The following is a 22,051-nucleotide window of genomic DNA, read 5'->3' as shown; positions in this document are numbered from 1 at the left end:
CTTATTTCCACTTCAAATTCAAATTCCGATGCAGTATTCTAATTATAACTTAATAAGCCATAAATACAACATTCATGATTTCTGTGAAAACCGACTGCAACGAAGTAAACAAAAGGACACAATGTTGTGCACACAAATTTTGTTTAATATTACATATAATGAGTAAGAATACGTAAGGAAGAGATACTTTACTGAATGGTTTAAAATCTCTAGTCATTGTCGTTAAAACTGACTGCAAGAAACAAAACCGCACATAATCAGAGCAGGGGCCAAAATAGCATTTTCTTTGGAGTTAGTTCTGACCGAAAATCTGTATATTGCTGTTTAACTAAATATATAGCCATCGTCCATTTTAATGTTTAATTACAGCCTTGTGTAACAATATGAAGTAAATTGGTCGAGATCATTCTGAGATTTTTGCTAACAACGTTTTTCCATTTATATTATATATATTTTTATATATATTTAACAATATAGAGCCTATGTGCATCCAAATCTTTTTAGAATAAAGTGTAAAAATTTGAAATAAATCGATCAAGAATTTCTCAAGGCTTTTCGTAACAAGAGCTCTCCTCTATATTTTATACATATATTTATATTAAAAGCATATAGCCTATGTGCAACTGAATTTTCATTAGGATATCATGCAAAAATATGAAGTTTATCGGTCAAGAACGTTTCGAGATTTTTCCTAACAATGTTGTGTACTATATTTGTATTTATATACTGTAAAATGATGCGTATTCGAATGCAATGTTGTGTCGAAATTTCAAAGCAGTTGGTGAAGAGCTCAAGGAGATTTAAGAATTTGAGCAAATGAAGATTTGAATCTTGATTTATATACATAAATAATTCTATCGCGATTTCACAAGTCTGAGAGGTTAATATTTTCACAATTGTACACTAAAGTTTCCTTTTTATTTTCGTTACAAATGGTACAACATTAGCTTGGGGGTGGACCTTATCGCGCCTGAACGAGTTAGAGGAAGAAATTTATTATCTGAATTCTGGTTAGCAAAAGACGAACATTAGCATTCATGAGGACAATGTATTTTCCAAGAAATCTAAATTCTGATTGGCAAAAAGTTTGATGTCACTCTTACGATCCCAAAGTGACAATAATTATCTACTTTGTAGCTATTCACTTCTTATCTAACGAAAATGAACATCAGAATTTAATATTAGTCGACAGTGGATCAGGTACCCTTGGTTCTCAGGTATTCGAAAGAAATATTTTTCATTGTGACCATTCCAACAAAGCATATACAGAACTACTCGAGAGTATCATATTAGCATAACTAAGTGAAACCGGGCCATGACTCGTCTACATCTTCACGTACATGTACGTCTAGATCCACACATCTTTTCCGCAAGCCACCATACGGTTCATGAGACAGGGTACCATGTACCACTACCAGTCATTACCTTTCCGGGTGCATTCGCACTGAGCCAAATGCTTTCCGGAAACCTAGGAATATGAAATCTGTCTCTAAAGGGTACAGCTCCAAAGCGTATCATGAGAAAAAAGGGCAAGCTGATTTTCGAAGAAGCGACTCCTTGCAAATCACTGCTGATTTGTAAATAAATGTTTTTCTGTCTCAGGAAATTTATGACATTTGAACTTGGAATATTCTCAAGAATTCTTCAGTAAACCGACGATGCGGATATCAGTCTGTAATTTTTCGGTTTTTCCATTCGCTTTTCCCATTCGCTTGGGACTCTGCGCTGGGAGAGAGAGTTACTATAAATACAAATTGAGTTAGGACCAATGCCAGAGAGTACTCTCTGTAAATCCAAATTGGGGTTCCATCCGAACCAGGCGACTTATTTGTTTTCAATTTTCTCAGTTACCGCTCAGTGCCATTGCGACGTCAGTGTTACCTTCCTGTGAGAACGTTTGCTGAAACGAAAAATTTAAAGATACACATTTCCATTTGGTGTATTCTGTTCCCTTACTGGACTGGTCGACCATCCGGTTAGTGATATTACCTAGGACACTCAGGCTACTTATGTCCGAGGACGGCTTCTGGCTTAAGTTTCCCACGTACGGGTAGGTCATAGTCAACACTCTCAACGCGACCCCACTTCTTGAAACAGTGAGAAGATGTTTCGGACTTCAACATGGAGTTTGGCGAATAGGCTGGTAATCAGCAGAACAGCAACTTGACACTACCAAATATTTCCGTTTTGATAGAGTACTCCCGGGACGACAATTTCATCACATGGCAGGATTATATTTGGCAACTTTCGGATTCAGTGCTGTTAGTGCAGTATGTCCATGAAGACTGAGGGGCTCAATTCGATTATTACTGACTATTTACTTGCTATGTCTCACAAATTTATTTTAGAAGTAGTGTACAGTATTATGTAGGTTACTGTTCTTGATTCCACCACTCTACTTGTTACAGCGGTGTGTGAGCCGGCCTGCCAGCACGGAGGAACGTGCATCAAGCCACGCACCTGCCACTGCCCGCCAGCCACCAGCGGCGACCACTGTCAACACTGTAAGTAGACAACCTGCACTACCGACTTTTACAGCTTCGGCAGCCAAACGCACCACGCACGATAAGATCCGCGGACGCTGAAGGCTTTCGGTCCTCTAACTACAAATATGTTGAGGATTCCCCTTGGAAACGTACTACTCCTGTGCCGTAGAGGGGCCTGAAGATAGTGGATTGTATCACCTAAATCGGTTGCATTTAAATAGCACCAGTACTCACGAATTGTGGTGTTATTGTCACTATACACAAAGCTATGAGTCTGGGTCGCGATTTGTGCCTTGACAACTCAGTCACCAGAAGCACTGCTCAAAAATGGCAACATTGTGAATGTTTCATGCGGAGGATAATGCAGTACATGAACAGACAGCAGCACGACGGAGAGGAGTAAAGATGCTAACTTCCACCAGGCGAGTAGCGTTCTTTTATTGACGTAACTGTGAGACAATATGTATTATCGTACGCCATTTTAATGTGTGCGTCGAGATTGCTGGATGTATCCAAGAACAGTTTCTCTGAACGTTGGATTGTTTATGGCTACGAACACGCGAGGCAGTGCTTCTGAAGTACGAGGGTGGTTTGAAAAATCATCACGAGAGGTCAGTGGTCATTGGACTGTTGCCTGTAAACTCATGCCGTGTCAGTGCTCTTGGGAGAGAGCTGTGGCGGTGACGTGCCTCTCTTGTTGTTGCCGCGTAATGATTTGGGAAGATTGAAAAAAAATCGAGATTCGTGCAGTGATTACGTACTTCGAAAAGAAAGGTATGAAAGCAAAGGACATTCATGCCGACTTCCCGAATACACTGGTGGACTCTGCTCCTTCATATTCAGCTGTTGCCAAATGGACAAATGAAACTGAATTTGGTCGGGAGAGCTTACATGATGATCCGCGCAGTGGTCACCCAAGATGTGTCACTACTCCAGAATTCGTTGTAAAAGTGAACAAAATGGTCATGGAGGATCGCTGATTGAAAGTGCGTGAAGTTGATCACGCTTTCCAGATGTCATCTGAAAGGGTACATCACATTTTAACTATACAGGGTGTTACAAAAGGGTACGGCCAAACGTTCAGGAAACATTCCTCACACACAAATAAAGAAAGGATGTTATGTGGACATGTGTCCGGAAACGCTTAATTTCCATGTTAGAGCTCATTTTAGTTTCGTCAGTATGTACTGTACGTCCTCGATTCACCGCCAGTTGGCCCAAATGGAGGAATGTAATATTGACTTCGGTGCTTGTGTTGACATGCGACTCATTGCTCTACAGTACTAGCATCAAGCACATCAGTACGTAGCATCAACAGGTTAGTGTTCATCACGAACGTGGTTTTGCTGTCAGTGCAATGTATACAAATGCGGAGTTGGCAGATGTCCATTTGATGTATGGATTAGCACGGGGCAATAGCCGTGGCGCGGTACTTCTGTATCGAGACAGATTTCCAGAACGAAGGTGTCCCGACAGGAAGACGTTCGAAGCAATTGATCGGCGTCTTAGGGAGCACGGAACATTCCAGCCTATGACTCGCGATTGGGGAAGGCCTAGAACGACGGGGACACCTGTAATGGACGAGGCAATTCTTCGTGCAGTTGACGATAACCCTAATGTCAGCGTCAGAGAAGTTGCTGGTGTACAAGGTAACGCTGACCACGTCACTGTATGGAAAGTACTACGGGAGAACCAGTTGTTTCCGTACCATGTACAGCGTGTGCAGGCACTATCAGCAGCTGATTGGCCTCCACGGGTACACTTCTGTGAATGGTTCATCCAACAATGTGTCAATCCTCATTTCCGTGCAAATGTTCCCTTTACGGATGAGGTTTCATTCCAACGTGAACAAAATTGTAAATTTTCACAATCAACATGTGTGGGCTGATGAGAATCGGCACGCAATTGTGCAATCACGTCATCAACACAGATTTTCTGTGAACGTTTGGGCAGGCATTGTTGGTGATGTCTTGATTGGGCCCCATGTTCTTCCACCTACGCTCAATGGAGCACGCTATCATGATTTCATACGGGATACTCTACCCGTGTTGCTAGAACATGTGCCTTTACAAGTACGAAACAACATGTGGTTCATGCACAATGGAGCTCCTGCACATTTCAGTCAAAGTGTTCGTACGCTTCTCAACAACAGATTCGGTGACCGATGGATTGGTAGACGCGGACCAATTCCTTGGCCTCCACGCTCTCCTGACCTCAACCCTCTTGACATTCATTTATGGGGGCATTTGAAAGCTCTTGTCTACGCAACCCCGGTACCAAATGTAGAGACTCTTCGTGCTCGTTTTGTGGACGGCTGTGATACAAGACGCAATTCTCCAGGGCTGCATCAGCGCATCAGGGATTCCATGCGACGGATGGTGGATGCATGTATCCTCGCTAACGGAGGACATTTTGAACATTTCCTGTAACAAAGTGTTTGAAGTCACGCTGGTACGTTCTGTTGCTGTGTGTTTCCATTCCATGACTAATGTGTTTTGAAGAGAAGTAATAAAATGAGTTCTAACATGGAAAGTAGGTGTTTCCGGACACATGTCCACATAACATATTTTCTCTCTTTGTGTGTGAGGAATGTTTCCTGAAAGTTTAGCCGTACCTTTTTGTAACACCCTGTAGAATTGGAAATGAAAAACTTATTTGCAAAATGGGTGCCGCGACTCATGATGCCGGATCAAAAACGCATGAGAATGCACATATCGGAACAACGTTTGGCCCGTTTTTAGAGAAACGAACAAGATTCTTTGAGCCGATTTGTGAACTAAGATGAAACTTGGATGCACAGCTATACCGCAGTGACAAGAAAACAGTCAGAGCAGTGGAAACATGCTGATTCTCCGCCACCAAAGAAAGAAAAGACAATTCCTTGGGCGGGAAAGGTCATGGTGTTCTGGGATCCAAAGGGGTTTCTGTTTGTGGATTATCTCCCCACTGGGCATCAAGACAATACGCGCCAGCACACATGTGCCGACGCCATGGCAAAATTACACGATCTAAGGTATGAATTGTTGTCATACCCTCCTTACTCACTTGATATGGCTCCGTCAGACGTCCATCCGTTTCCAAAACTGAAAATTTTTCTTGGTGGACGGATACTGACTGACGTCAAACGAAGAATTGATAGCCGGAGTTGACAACTATTTTGCAGTCCTCGAAGAAACTCAGTTTCGAGATGAGATCAAGGCACTGGAACATTGTTGGACCAAGTGCATCAATCTATAAGGTGACTACATTGAAAAATTAAAAAAGTTTCAGTTGTACTGTGCACTCCCTGTGAGGCAGTGTTGTCGTTTGTGGGGTAACATCGAACAGTATTAAAGTAACATATGTAGGAGACGCAGTGTTCGTTGTACTATCCTGCTTCCCTTTCCTAACAACAAGGCCCCCAAACCTGACACCAACGTGCAATAGTTCCCTACTTCTTTTTGGCCATCTCTGTTACCTGCATGCCGTTCACTATGCAGGATGGCACAAAACTTTCATTCAGCTACCAACGATCAAGATACCAGTTCGATTTTACACAGTGCACGGGAAGGAACTTGCCACCTTCTTGCAGTGGTGTACCGTAGGTCTCTAGAAGAGCGTAGCGTTCCAAAAGATTGGAAAAGGGCACAGTTCATCCCCGGTTTCATGAAGGGACGACGAACAAATGTGCAGAACTATAGACATATATCTCTAACGTCGATCAGTTGTAGAACTTTGGCACGCCTAATATGTTAGAATATAATGACTTTTCTGGAAACTAGAAATCTACTCTGCAGGATTCAGCATGGGTTTCGAAAAGGACGATCGTGTGAAACCCAGCTCGCGCTATTCGTCCACGAGACTCAGAGGGCCATAGACAACGGTTTCCCAGGTAGATGTCGTGTTTCTAGATTTCCGTAAGGCGCAGTTCCCCACAGTCGGTTAATGTGCAAAGTAAGAGCATATGGACTATCAGACCAATTGTGTGATTGGACTGAAGAGTTCCTAGATAACATAACGCAGCATGTCTTTATTAGTGGAGAGGAGTCTTCCGAAGTAAGAGTCATTTCAGTTGTGCCGCAGGGGAATGTGGTAGGACCGTTGCTATTCACAATATAAATAAATAACCTTGTGGATAACGTAGTAAGTTCACCGAGACTTTTTGCGGATTATGCTGAAGTGTATCGAGAGGTTGTAACAATGGTTAATTGTACTGAAATGCAGGAGGATCTGCAACGAATTGACGCATGGTACAGGGAATGGCAATTGAATCTCAATGTAGACAAGTGTAATACGCTGAGAATATATAGAGAAAAAGATCCTTTGTCATTTAGCTGGAGTATAGCAGGTTAGCAACTGGAAGCAGTTAATTCCATAAATTATCTGGGAGTAGGCATTAGGAGTGATTTAAAATGGAATGACCATATAAAACTAATCGTCGGTAAAACAGATGCCACACTGAGATTCATTGGAGGAATACTAAGGAAATACAGTCCGAAAACAAAAAGGTAGGTTACAGTAGACTTGTTCGCCCACTGCTTGAATACTGCTCACTGGTGTGGGATCAGTACCAGATAGGGTTGATGGAAGAGATAGAGAAGATCCAATGGAGAGCAGCGTGCTTCGTTACAGGATCATTTAGTAATTGCGAAAGCGTTACGGAGATGATAGATAAACTCCAGTGGAAGCCTCTGCAAGAGAGACGCTCAGTAGCTCGGTACGGGCTTTTGTTGAATTTCGAGAAATACCTTCTCCGAGGAGTCAAGCAGTATATTGCTCCCTGCTACGTATATATCGCGAAGAGACCGTGAAGATAAAATCAGAGAGATTAGAGCCCACACAGAGGCATACTGACAATCTTTCTTTCCTCAAACAATACGAGACAGGAATAGAAGGGAAAACCGATAGAGGTATTCCAGGTACCCTCCACCATTCATCGTCAGGTGGTTTTCGGAGTATGGATGTAGATGTAGAAGAGCGTCAGATTTTTGCGCTAGAATATAAGGTAACATACTCCTTTTGATGCAATTTCATGTCAAATATTTGGCGAAACATTTAAATTGCTAGCAAAATACATCGTTTTTTCTGAATTTCAGCCAAATATAAAATATAATTTGAATGATAATGGAGAGTAAATCAGACCGTCTTCCTGAATATAATTTGTTGAAACGTTCAAATGTGTGTGAAATCTTATGGGACTTAACTGCTAAGGTCATCAGACCCTAAGCTTACACACTACGTAACCTAAATAATCCTAAGGAGAAACACACAACCATACCCGAGGGAGGACTGGAACCTCCGCCGGGAACATCTTCACAGTCCATGACTGCAGTGCCTTAGACCGCTCGGCTAATAATATTTAAGGATCGCCATGTTCACTCAGGATGTCGAAGGTGTGAAATGGAAATCATATTAAAATAGGTAGTAATTCAGAATCTCGGGGATTATCTCCATCTTATTTGTCACGAATAGACCTTATCTAACTACTGTCTGCTGCGTGTGCCTCCGCAGTACCTTCCACTTAGGCCGATGACGTTAGCACCACGCCACGGTAGGAAAGTGCAGGCTTGTCATGTGTGAAACACGCAGCTGTCCTCTAGGAAGTAACAACACCGTATCTACTGCCTGCTGTTACGTGCACGACGTACGTACTAAATGAGAAATCGAAACACGTGATAGCTGCTCGTATCAGCGCTGAGGAAAAACAGTAAAGTCTCGTTTCACGTTTAAAGTGAGTTTCTTGCAGAATGGTGACATAAACTTCTCTGACGAACAGGAAATGAGAAATCGACCGCCGCCCTTTCGTTCCGCAGGGCAAGGTCCAGTTGAAAAAGATTATTTGTTGCAATGTGCACATCCGTTTCGTGTAAACCAGTTTGGTCACAATTGCCTTTTCGAACACAAGGCTGTACTTCAAAGAAGCAAATGAGTACAGTTTATTGAGGCGAAATGACATTTACTTCAGTTTTCTTAATGAATATTTCATTCAAAATGTTACTATTCTCAGCTTTTTTGCAAAAGCTAAGCGTAAGAGCCAAAAGCAGTGCTTGGACTGGGTTAAAGTTAGTTATACGTAAACACATCTTCATCTACACGAAACATGTAACAGTAACATATTACACGTATTTTCCACATTGTCATTGATGTATGTTATTCTTATCCCACACTTCCCACGATTTTAGCAATCACGAACTATGTTAGGTCAACGTCGTACATTAAATACTGTTTCCTCTCACATGTTTTTTCTTTAAAAATTTACATAGATCACATCCCACCGTGTATCCCACTTACTCGTGTGGTGTCATGATACTAGATACAGTAGCTGTCAGTATAAATTGTTTTGCGATTGCTCATCCAGATGGACGCAGTAGGCAGTTCCAATAGTTTGACTTCATTGAAAATTTATAAGTATATATTACAGTTCACTGATGTTCAGATTTTACTTTTGAACATGTCTCCCAGTCTCTCGAAATATAAAACACAATATGGCTGAAACTTCAATTAATTACGCCAGTTGCTGGAATCAGCTACACCATTTTGTAACGGTAGTCGAAACAGCATACCATTATTTCTGGCTCATATACAATTGTTACGACTAAGCCGTTTCAAGATTGGTACATGGTTCCTATTAACTCCACTAAGCAACTATTCGTTACCCTCTCATCAGTTTCTGATGCAGCCATGGTGTATCTACCTCATGACTTTCCGTTTTCCACTGGAGTTATCAATCAGCAGGATTGGGTTACGATTGTGGACGAGGCCCGAATCAATTACTATTGGTATTGGTTTGCTTTGCAATTTCACTCATTTATCTTAGTAAATAATTTTTGAAAACAAGCCAATGAGGTCGCAATCGGACTTTAAAGGCACGTAACCACAATCACGGCTGAAGGCCTTTAACGCTCAAAATTCCCATTATTAAAAATTTTAACAAACATACATTAAATACAGACAGAAAATAATTTTTGAAAACAACCCAGTGTGATTACAATCAGAATTTTAAAACAATTAACCACAATCACGTCTGAAGGCCTTGAACGCCAGAGTGGCCATTATAAAAAATTTAACAAACATACATAAAATACAGACCGCAAATATTTTGGAAAACAAGCGAACATGGTCGCAACCTGAATTTTAAAGCAAGTAACCACAATCACGGCTGAAGGCCTTTAACGCGAAAAATGGCAATTATTTAAAATTTAACAGATACATAAAATACAGAGAGCCAATAATTTTTAAAGACAAGCCAATGTGGTCGCAATCAGAATTTTAAGGCAAATAACCACTCTCTCGGCTGAAGGCCTTTAACGCCAAAATGGCAATTATAAATTTTTTAGCCAATATACTGTCAAACGGAGAATGGCATAGCATAAGTTAATTTTTAAAAAGAAAACAGATCATCAAACAGGTGAGACAAATGATTATAACTTAATAATATAATAATAAAATAAAACACAAGGGCCAGTGACAGACGGTGCTCCAGCAATCGACCTCTGAGTAGGTCACACCAAAAACCCTTTCGTGAGAGAAGATAGAGGCAGACAAGAGTTGAATTCAGATCACAAGATGGTAACTCGGACTAGTGGCAGAGTAACGAGCCACTAATGATTATCTTGGTGAGGCTACCTGACATCCAACAAAACAAATGCAAGATGTAAGATTACGCCAAAGCCGGAACTGGCGGTCTGGGCTCCGCCCACAGAATACCGAGCTTAGAGCGCCCGTAACAAGAAGGAATGATTACCACTAAGGGAGAAGAACGCCACAATCAAGAAGCTGTCAAGCTTACACGCCTTACCGGACAGCGGCGACAAGGCGAGGAAACATACACTGCCGTTACATACACTAACCCCCAGGGCAGGTAACTGGGGAGTTAGCGGCCAGAAGACAGAAAAATATCGCTGGTTGAACTTAACAGTGTAAGAAGCCGAAAATAGTAGATAGTAATTGGAAGCTCAGGAAGGCTTATCAGATCCGCCTTCCCCAGGTACTCGACTCGCTGTTTTTCGCCTCGGCGACACTACGAGCAGCAACCCGAACCCAAGTCACTGGATAATCGCGAGGTTTCACAATGCTGGAGGTTTCTCTACTCGATTTGCAATGCGCTCAACTTAAACATGCAGCATCCCTCGTGACAACAGTCCTTCGATCCGGCAGTCCATACACGCCGCCAGCGGTCCCGGCGTGTTGTCCCTCTGCACGGACTTCGCTGCTCCTGCGTCCCCAACCGAACTCCTCACTCACACCATCCGGTAGAAGCACGAGGTCGCTCCAAAGATAGGGCAGCAGAACTACATATCGATAAGCCCCGCTGCTGCCACTGGCGGACAGGCAACGCTTACGAAACCGAGTAGCGCCAGAGAACACGAGAAGGAGACGAACAACGCAACCGTGACAACTATACGGTCTGGCAGAAAGCTACATACAGCACCAACCCGAACCGCAGCACGACTAACAACTCACGTTGTGACAAGATGATATTTTAATTTCTTATGGTAATTATACACTATCAAATAAAATACACTGTCAAGCCAAAACATTATGACCACCTGCCTCATAGCTTGTTGGGCTATCTTAGTAATCCACTGCTCATCATCGACTCTACAGTTCGTTAGCAGATTTATGGAGATATGTGGCACCAGGTGTCTGTGCGCAAGTCACGTAATTCCCGTAAATAACTGGCCCCCGATTTGTGTACGAGGTGAGGGGACTCGATAGTAACCCAGGCGGGAACCATCGCATTCACATCAGGCGAATTTGGTTGCCAAGACGTTAACGTTACTGTCATGCTCCTCGAGCCAATGTAGCACGATTGTGGCTGCGAGACACGGACAAGTACACCGCCGAAAAATGAGATCGTCGTCAGGGAAGACATCAACCACGAAGGGATGCACGTGGTCCGTAGCTGACCTTGTGACTCGTACCACAGGTCCAAGCAAGCACAGGAGAATGTCGATCATAGCGTAATACTGCTCCGACAAGCCAGCGTCCGTGGCGCGCTGCACGTTTCGAGCAGCCGTTCACCTAGATGCCGACGTTTATAGAGACGACCATCGAGTTGGTGCAGCCAAATCGTGTTTCATCTGAGGAGCTGACACGTTTCCACTGATACACGGTCCAATCTCGATGATCCCGAGCCTACTACAATCTTAATTGACCAACACGTTGGGCCAACATGTGATCACGCAGGGGTCGTCCGCTGCGGAACTCCCTGTCCAACAGTGTGCGCTGAATGGTGTGCTCCGAAACCATGTGCGTTCTCAGACATTGTGCTCTTTCACTAGGGGTGCCACAGATCGTCACTTACCTTACCTTACAGAGTAGATAAGCCTAAAAACACCACGTTCTGTGAAGAGTCGAGGACGTCCAACCACTTAGCGCCTAGTGGTAGTTTCACCACCCTTCTACAACTTTCCATAGATGCTCACGACAGTAGCACGTGAACATTCGACCAGCTTCGCCTTTTTCAAGATACTCGTTCGTAGTCTGTGCGTAATAATAATCTGCCCTTTGGCCAAGTTCCTTATGCGAATGGATTTCTCCATTTGCAGCACATATTTTCTCTAGAGCAATCCCCAATCTGTCTCTGCTGCGCTTAGATACTTTTTCTTATTGCGTCATTTCCCCTTCAACGCTACAAAAAAGCATCTAACCTTGCTGTGGACAGTGGTCACAATTTTTTGGCTTATTGGTGTATATTATGAATGAGGAAAGAAAGGAAGCAGCTGTTAAGTATATCTTCCTGTCTACGTCTTGATCGTTAGTGGGAAGCGGCCGAACTGTACAATGAAACAAATCAGCCATGCTATGCTTCAAGAAAAAAATCTTGGTGTAGGATGAACCCTAGTAGAGAGAGTATGATAGTAACTGCATCTCAATTTTTGTTCAAGTTAGAGGGCTAGTTTGTCCCTGGCTGTACCGAAAAGTCCTTAGTCAAGGAAGAGGCTTTCATCAGTCGGTATTCAGTCTCCTAGTGGTCTACTCTAGGGGATCTGTAACGTTAGCCCTGTACACCATTGCAGAAACTAGAGCAGAAAATTTATTCTGTTAAAGATTGATATTCTCCTGAGAGGAGTACCTTTAGTTGTTGACTAGCAGTGATACAGACCAGTGTCCAGAAGTAATTAGTGTAGAGGCAAGATCTTCCAGACACCTGTAGAGTGAATGTTGACATAGTAGTTTGCTATCGAATCTTCGTTACTTGGACCAGAGAACTCATTTTAGCGAGATTGCTGTCCAACGGCTATCGAGTCGCTGAAGACAATAACTCATTAATGTTACAGCATTTTCCTATTGCCGCTTCATATCCGCCAACCTGATAAGAATGATTGGGTAGTTCGCAGAAACTCCTCGCAGACTGTCCTTGGGACTCAATGCACCCACACGATCCCGCGCAAGATAGTCAGCTAACCGATACGAATGTTGTCTCTGTCACCACCCTACATGTTCCTTCATCAAATGTGAATAATTATGGAAGCTAGCCACTCAATCATGTGGTTTGGCAAACAAATTAATTCACTGTTTACCCTCAGGTTGCCACGGTCGTCCTCATTCGAACTTCTTAACGCGAATACATTGTTAATTTTGTGAATCTCACACCGTATGTGGTCTGACACGTCAGAATAGCTGCCTCGACGTACAGTCCATATAAACACGACAATAGGATTAAACAGGCAGCACAAATACCAGACGCGACAGTAGAGTCCACACTACGCTGTAAGTCCCTCGCGAGAGATTCAAACTATGTGCAGTGCCGTATCTTGAACCGACACTGTTGCCTTTTACGGACAATGCTCTTACGGACTTTAAGTTGGTACCATTGAGTCTTCACAGCTTATGTAGTGTACTGGCTGAATAGAATCTGTGAAGGTGCATCCTGAGTTGTGATAGACAGCTGTGTGTCCTTCAAAAAGATATGGGGCAATGGTCGTGATCCGGTCTGAACCAATGTATCCAATAAATGAGACAAAGTTTCAAAAATAAAGTGCGTCTGCAAGGATATCGAGGCAGAGTAGTCTTATTAGTTTTTTTTATTATTTATTTTATGGCCTTCATTGGACCACTCTAGTCAAAAATACAAAGTTGTAAACAAGTTGTTACGTAGTGATACCATTTGGTTCAACAATAACTCAATATGATATTTAGTTAATATAATTATTAGAGTCTATTCTTATATTAAAGGTGTTTTGCTCTTCTGTCTGCCCAATATTTCTTCATTCTTTCAGATATTTTCTTTCTTTCTTCATCTGAGACCACTCTTCCTGTACTCCTTTATTGATTTTCATTTGTAGTCTGGTTTGCGGGTCTTGCAGTATTATGGTTTTCTCTCTCTTGTTTTTTAGGTCACCTACTGTAATTTGAAGTTCTTTTATATCTTCCTCAATTTCTGTGATCCATTTAATGTCGCCCTTGCTATTCCACAATTCTTGTATTATTTTTTTACTGATTCTGTTTTCTGGAGTTCTCATCAAATGTCCAAAGAATGAGATGCGTTTCTTCCTGATTGTGCTCATGAGTGGTTCTATTTTCTTATATACTGTTTCATTTGATGCTATTCTCCAATGCCTATTTATTTTATACTGTTTATTTATACATGTCCTAATTATTCTTCTTTCTATTTTTAGTATTATGTCAATTTCTGCTGTATTAGTTGTATCGAAGATAGTTTCAGCTGCATAAGTTATTTCTGGTTGTGTAACTGTTTTATAGTGTTTTAATTTTGCATCTATAGATAGGCTTTTTTTGTTGTATGTAGTTTTGGTAATGTAATTTGCGTAGTTCAGTTTTTTTCTTCTATTCTGCCATGATGGCTTCTCATTTAGATGGTATGTTATTATTTCGCCTAAATAATTAAATTTATCAACAATTTTGATTTCCTGTTCTCCTATTGTAATTTTGTTTGCAAGTGGTGGATCAGTTAGCATAATCTCCGTTTTTTCAAATGATATTCTAAGGCCTAATTTCTCTGCTATTTCTTGTAGTGATTTCACTTGTTGCCTGGCTTCTTGAACGTTGTTGGCTAGGAGAGCAAGATCATCAGCGAATCCCAAGCAGTTTAAGCTAATATCATCTTTTGCATTTCCAGTTCTTATCATCTTTGGATTGTCCTTGTACCATTCTCTCATTACGTATTCCGGTGCACAGTTGAACAGTAATGGTGATAGGCAGTCACCTTGTCTTAAGCCTGTTTTTATGAGGAATGGTTCCGAAATTTCTCCTCTAAACTTCACTTTTGGTTTGGTGTTGGTTAGAGTGAGCTGAATTATTTTAATTAGTTTTGGATGGAGTCCTAGACTTCTTAAAATTTTTAATACTGAAGGTCTGTGGGGACAGAGATTCCTCTCTAGTTGTCTGGGTTGCTCTTATCTCCCTTTCTGTGTAGTGGGTGGATGATAGCTGTGGTCCTATATCCGGGAAATCGTTCTGTTACCCAAATTTTTGTTAGGGCCATGTGTAAGGAGGTCTTCACTGTGTCACTTGCATATTTCCACATTTCAACAAAAACCTGATCTTCTCCAAATGCCTTATAATTTTCTTGTTCTTTAAGAATCTTTTCTACTTCTTGGAAAGTTGGAGGCTCTAGTTTGTTAGGTTTGGTTTTTATTGGGGTATTTATGTTGATTTGTAAGGGTTCTTTGGGTTCCTCGCAATTCAGAAGTTTGTTAAATGCTTTTGCCATGATTTCTGCATTTTCCTTGTTAGTGTGTGTCATTCTACCATCTTCATCTTTCAGTGTTAGTGTAGGGGCTTCATATTGTTGTTTCCCAAAGATTTTATAGTAGTTCCTGGAGTTGGTTTTATGATAATTACCTTCTACAGAGTTTATAATATCTTTATGAAATCCTCTCTTGATTTTTCTAATATTTTGTGTGAATTTTTTTCTTTCATTTTTTAGGTTGATGGCATTTTTTCAGTTTTATGTGTTTGAAACTTTAACCATGTTTGGTGTCTATCTTCATGGAATTTGTCACATTCTTATGTCCACCATGCATGTTTCCTTCGTGGGTTGAAGGGAGCTAGATTCTCTGCCTCTTTTTTAAGATTAGGCACTAGTTGTTCTAGATCATCTGTTAATGTGATGGTTAGTGTTATTTGTTGGTACTTATTATTTTTAATTAGCTGATGTGGGTCAAACCTCCTTTTTATTTTACTAGTTTTTCCAGTTCTCTTCTTTAACGGAGTGAATTTGATTTTAATTTTAGTCATATAATGGTCTGAGCTGTGTCTACACCTCTCAGTACTTCAACATTGTGTGTCTCCTTATGAAAATTTTTGTCCACACAGACATGGTCTAGCTGCCACTCGCCCTTCCTCCAGTCTGGATGTTTCCAAGTTTTAAGTTTACTTGGCTTCCCCTTAAAGTATGTTGATTTAGATATAAGGTTGTGTTCTCTGCAGAGTTCTACAACTCTTTGACCGTTTTTGTTCGTAAATTTACGTGGACTCCATTTTCCAATTATATCTTTATATTTCCTTTCTTTTCCCAACTGAGCATTGAAATCTCCCAATAAGATTTTTACATTCTTTTTGTTTACTCTGTCCACAGTTTGTTCTAGAAGGTCCCAAAATTTATCTACCTCTTCCTTTGTTTTTGTTAGACAATTCTTTTCATTTCTTGGGGCAGGAGTATTTATTATTGTATAGGTTTTATTCATTGTTTTAAAGCTTAGAGTCGCAATTCTTGGTGATACTGCTTGGAAATCCGTTACTGAATCTATTATTTTTGTGTTTACTAAAAACCCTGTTCCAAACTGGGGACATTGTTTCATTGCCCTCAGTCCTGGTTTCCTATTATAAATTCTCTATCCTTGTGATTCGAATGGGTCCTCTGTGGTGTTTCTCATTTCTTGGATCCCTGTTATTAAACTTTTTGTTTATTTAGTTCATCTGTGAGCTCCTTGAGTTTTCCGGTCTGCAGTAGTGAGTTTATGTTGTGTGTTGCTATATAATTTATTTGCTCATGTTTAATCTTCTTTTTGTGTTTTAGTGTGCATTTGGATGGTTGCAAACGCTCCGATTCGTTGCTGTCTTCTAGTTGACTACCCACCGAATCCGATGTAGCCTTTCCTGCCTTTTGAGCAGGATGGTGGAATTTTTTTCCTAAAAGATCTTTCCATTTTTGACTTTCGAAGGTTGTCAACCTTAGTTGGAGCAAGCTCCGATTTACAACTACGGTTGTTAACCGCAGAGGGTGTGTTTGGTCAACGAGAGCTATTTTATTTCACTCAAGTCCGCCAGTAAACCGGTGAGGACTTCCCTATCCGCCACCTGGGACGCGCCACGTAGGAGTATCACCTCTCCTCCTACTATGACAGCATAGTCCTATTAGTAACAATAAAGAAAACAATTTCTGCCGGCCGGAGTGGTCGTGCGGTTGTAGGCGCTACAGTCTGGAGCCGAGCGACCGCTACGGTCGCAGGTTCGAATCCTGCATCGGGCGTGGATGTGTGTGATGTCCTTAGGTTAGTTCGGTTTAATTAGTTCTGAGTTCTAGGCGACTGATGACCTCAGAAGTTAAGTCGCATGGTGCTCGGGGCCATTTTGAACATCAATTTCTACAGTTTTCGGGCGATTACAGGCAACAGTTTCATTACTTTCTTCCTGAAGAAATTTCTAATAATCATCGTTACCATTACATTGTTATCCCTCTGTTGTTTTGAGTTGTCTCTCTACAGCCAAACCATCGTAGTTCCTTTATTCCTACCAGTTTCATTCACGCAAGTGAAGCAGTTCATTTTACGTTACGATTGGACTTGTGCATGCATATCATATCATTCATTATCTCTTTTGTAGAAATGCTCCTCGCATGGTACCTCCTACGAATAGCGTCTTCTGCAATATTCTCCTTGCATTACTAGAGGTGCATGTCTTTTTTTCAAGTTTCTGTTCTGAACCGTCCAGAAAACACTTAAAAGAATGAACTAGTAGGTGTATGCATTCTCGACATGATTTTTCATCGCTGTCTGCACGTGTGAAAGAACTACCTGAAGGAGTTAAGAGGTCATACATATTTATGATATGTAACACGAGGTTACGTAGAATGTCAAATGACGATAAAAAACTGAACACATACCTGTGGGCGTTGCTAATTTTATCTACGAGGTTTGACTGAAAAGTAATGCCTCCACCTTCGTAACTACTCAACAGTTGGCAGCATTGGTATGCGGCAGGTACTGGATTGTTCCGTAGTCTGTTCTCTGCAGCTCCAGTTGGCGGGAAGCCTTAGCATTGAACGGTTGCGTTGTTGCAGTGTAAAGTATGGAACCCCCCGCAGGCAGTCGGTCAATGCAATCTAAACAAGGTGCAGTCATTGAATTCTTGACAGCAGAAGGTGTCACCCCAAAGGAGATTCATCAGAGAATGAAAGCAGATTATGGTGATTGTGTTGATGTGACTACTGTGCGACGTTGGGCGAGTAAGTTTAAAGACGCTGAGGCGGGAACATCTGACCTGCGTGACAAACAAAGAGTTGGACGTCCTGTGACAGTAACCACAGAGTTTCACAAGCCAAATGTGGACGGATTGATTCAGGACGATCGTCGTATCACTCAGAGATAAATTGCAAGCACAATCGGCGTTTCATAGAATGTGTGGGGCACATTATTGCTTTGCTTGGTTATCGGAAGATCTGTGCAAGATGGGTACTCCTGGTGCTGACTCCTGAAATGAAAGCACACAGACTTGAAATTTTCCAGGATCTCCTCTCGCTTTACGAGAATGAAGGTGACGTCTTTCCCCATTCATTTATGACAGGACACGAAACATGGGTACACCATTACGACCCGGAGACGAAACGTCCGTCTGTGGAATATCGACACAAAGACTCGGCCAAGAAAAGAAATTCAATAGGAAGCCCTCAGCTGGAAAAATCATGGCCACAGTATGCTTGGACGGCGATGGTGTTATCCATATTGATCCTCTTGATCGTGGAACAACAATAAATTCAGAGCGTTACATCACAACGCTGCGAACTCTGAAACGACGCCTAACAAAGGTCCGAAAGGAAAAGAGAATTGTCTTCCTGCAACATGACAATGCCAAACCACACACCTCACGTGCCACTACAGCAGAACTTCAGAGACCGAATCTCACCACCGTACGACATCCTCTATACGGTCCAGATTTAGCACCATCTGACTTCCATCTGTTCCCGATAGTGAAAGACGATCTGCGGGAGATCATTATGCTTCTGATGAAGACGTTGAGAGGACTGTGCGACTGTAATTGCGGAAACAGAGTGTCGACTTCTTCCGTGACGTCTTCAAAAAACTTGTTCATCGTTGGCAAAAATGAATCCAACTGGCTGATGATTATGTGGAAATGAGAATATTGGTAATTACAAATCACATTCCGAGGATTATTTCTGCGTTGGATTTACTAAAATAGTCCCATCCAAACCCAATTAACAAAGGTGGATGCATTACTTTTCATTCAACCCTCATATATAGACACTAGACTGAAAAAAAAGACGATGTTTCACATTACATTGCCTGATAATATCACTGTTCTCCCAATGGCAATCGCAAAGTACAATATTAGCAACAATAAATAACACTTATAATAGAATGTAGAGAAATTACTGTGGACTGTGGCAGAGGTGGCTATGAGAAAGGTGGAATAAGTAAACAAGAGCCTGAGAGTATATAGGCTAAAGAAGAATTTGGAACAAATTACTTCTCTTAAGCAGGATAAAGCGACAAGCAAGATACAAGGACGCTACAAACTCCTTTTTGTCGCTGTTGAGGAGAAATGAGTAAACCATCCCTAAATCTATTAACAGTTCAGAAAAGAAGCAGTTTGTTGAAACTGCCTGTAAAAGGAAACATATTCATCTTTACTTTGTGAGTTACAAAGCAGTACCTTATAAAAAAATGTTAGTTAACGTACTAGAGTTCAGCAGTTAGTCTAGTGACCGGCCAGTATCCGCTACCTCGCAGCCCTAACGGAAAACGTGCCTCAGAGTGGTGCCTGCGGTTTACTAGCACTAGCCGAGCAGTGCGCCAATCGATTACCCGGATAACATCAAAGGGTCCAAACCAATATCTTCTCACTCGAAACTTGCGCAAGGCAATTTATATGCAAATAAACTTCCAACTTTTTGCCTTCTCTTTTCGCTATTCCTCTCCATGCGAGACGGCTGGTGTTGTTGGTGTAGAAGAAGAAGAACCGGCGATTTCTTTCAGGTCTTCTTGAATCGAAGACCCTTCGGCCTCTTAACGTCCCTTCGGTTTCACTACCTGGATGAAGTCGATTCTAGGACAAAAATGAATTTCCTGTAGAGCAAAGAAAACAATTTGAGACTACATTACAGCGATTAACACACATATTTCTTCCTGTCAGATTTGGAACGTAAATTCCATGTAAAATTAATAGATTATTCCTGAGCTGATACTTTACATAGAGTAACGTTTTGAGTGGCTGTGTGCTAGTTTCTACTGCCAGTAACTTGTGCTTCAATTAACAAGAGATTATAATGTGATGCTTCTATAATCGTGGCAGAATTAGTTTGTGCTGCAATTGGTCAACAATTCTAAAAGCGATTTTATGCCTGTGGTTTCATTTTGCCATTTTGAACGTTCCTGACAGATTAAAACAGTGTGCCTGACAGGGACTCGAGCCCAGAACCTTCTCTCACACAGACATTGCTCTCACAAATTGACATGTCCTCACAAGACTATCAACCTGCAATTACTGCAATCTTAGTAATGTACGCCCTCAGTAGTTGAGTGGTCAGCGCGACATAATGTCAATCCTAAGGGCCCAGGTTCGATTCCCTTTCTGGGTCGGAGATTTTCTCCATTCAGGGACTGGGTGTTGTGTTGTCCTCGTCATCATAATTTCTTCCCCATCGACGCACAAGTCGCCGAAGTGGCGTCAAATCAAATGACTTGCACCCGGCGAACGGTCTACCCAACGGGAGGCCCTAGTACACGACATTTTAGTAATGTGAAGTGTCACTATACCGAACAACTTCGCTTTGATTGCCATCTCACTGTGAATTCATATACGATGGTTTGGATATTGATAGTGCTTCACATTAACCAGTTTCTTAACCTCGGCTTGTGCTTCGTACACTTGTACTGCACACATCTCTTCTCTAGTTCTCCTCCTCTCTGTGTTCGCTTCTTTCCCCACCCCTATCCCTCTGTCCACCTAATCCTCCCACCTCTATATGTCGATATTCTTCTCCTACTTCTGTCCCTCCATCTCCTTCTCCATCCTCTTTCTGCTATCTTCCCTCTCTGTCTCAACATAGTAAGCATATTGTCCTCCACTCTAGCTATGTAGCTCCTCCTCCCCCTCTCAGTATGTCCTCCCCTCCCCCTCTCTCTGTTAATTTCCTCTGCAACCATCCCCACCGACTCTGCTCATCTCATACTCTTATGCAAACTCTCTGGTCATGTCCATCTCCCCTCTCTTTCTGTCCGTGACCTCCTCTTCATACTCTGTCCATCACATCCTCGGCGACTCTCTCTATCTCCTCCACCTCTGCCGGCCAGTGTGGCCAAGCAGTTCTAGGAGCTTCAGTCTGGAACCGCGCGACCGCTACAGTCGCAGGTTCGAATCCTGCCTATGGCATGGATGTGTGGCATGTCCTTAGGTTAGTTAGTTTTAATTGGTTCTAAGTTCTAGGGGACTGATGACCTCAGATGTTAAGTCCAATAGTGCTCAGAGCCATATGAACCTCCACGTCTCTCACGGTCCATACATCCTTCCCCTCTCTTACTATCCATCCCCTACCCCACCTCGCTCTCTCCACAATCAAACCTATTTGCACTTGTAGCCCCTGGAACGTATTTATGGTACTACTCGCACAGCTCACTTGTTACGAAAGGAAGCCTACATGTTAGGTGCAGAAAAACACATTTAGCCCATGTCTCTCCTCCTGTGGGAGCTGGAAGGTTCTAACTTCCACAGTGCTGACTGTCATATAGCAAACATTATGTACTCATATAACAAATTTGGCGGAAAGCGATTCGGTGGTTTAGGAGGAGATGTTAGATATACACAGTCATAACATCCAATTCTCAGATATAAATGTGAATATATGTGTGTGTGTGTGTGTTTGTGTGTGTGTATTAGCCTTTTCCCTACAGCTTCGCTTGTGTATATATTTGATAAGTTTATTGCACACATCTCCTCATTCCCACTCTCTCTGTCCACCTTGTCCTCAACTTATCTTTCTGTGCATCTCATCTACCCACATCTACCTGTTCATCTCCCGCCCCCCCCCCCCCCTGCGCCCAAAGTCTCTTGCTCTCGATGTTCTCTCCATTGTCAATCTCCTGTACTCCCTTTCTCTGACTATACCTTCCTTCTCTACCTACACCCCCTCACTCTTCCCATCTCGTCCTCTTCCCTCTTCATTTTCCACCTACCCTCTGCCTTTATATATATCTCCCATCTGCCTCCTGTGTCACCCACTCTTCCCTCTCTCTATGTCCACATCTTCCTCCCCTCTCTTTATCTACCTCCTCTTCCACCTCTCTACATACATCTCTAACTCCACCACTCTCTCTCTATGGCCTCTCCATCTGACCCTCTCTCTGTTCCAGCACCTCTGCCCCCATTCTAGATCTGTCCCA

The 22,051-nt window shown here is 42.1% G+C and overlaps 1 protein-coding gene across 1 annotated transcript in view; it reads left to right on the top strand.

The window, feature by feature from the left end:
- Positions 1–22,051, top strand: part of LOC124795692 (protein kinase C-binding protein NELL2-like) — a 252,531-nt gene that overhangs the window by 210,984 nt on the left and 19,496 nt on the right. The window contains exon 8 of the mRNA XM_047259773.1: positions 2,409–2,504. Within this exon, the coding sequence (XP_047115729.1) occupies positions 2,409–2,504 (96 nt within the window). The remainder of the gene's footprint in view (positions 1–2,408; positions 2,505–22,051) is intronic.

This window comes from Schistocerca piceifrons, chromosome 4, assembly GCF_021461385.2.
Source record: "Schistocerca piceifrons isolate TAMUIC-IGC-003096 chromosome 4, iqSchPice1.1, whole genome shotgun sequence".
Classification (NCBI taxonomy): domain Eukaryota; kingdom Metazoa; phylum Arthropoda; class Insecta; order Orthoptera; family Acrididae; genus Schistocerca; species Schistocerca piceifrons.
This window is presented reverse-complemented; position numbering and strand designations above follow the sequence as displayed.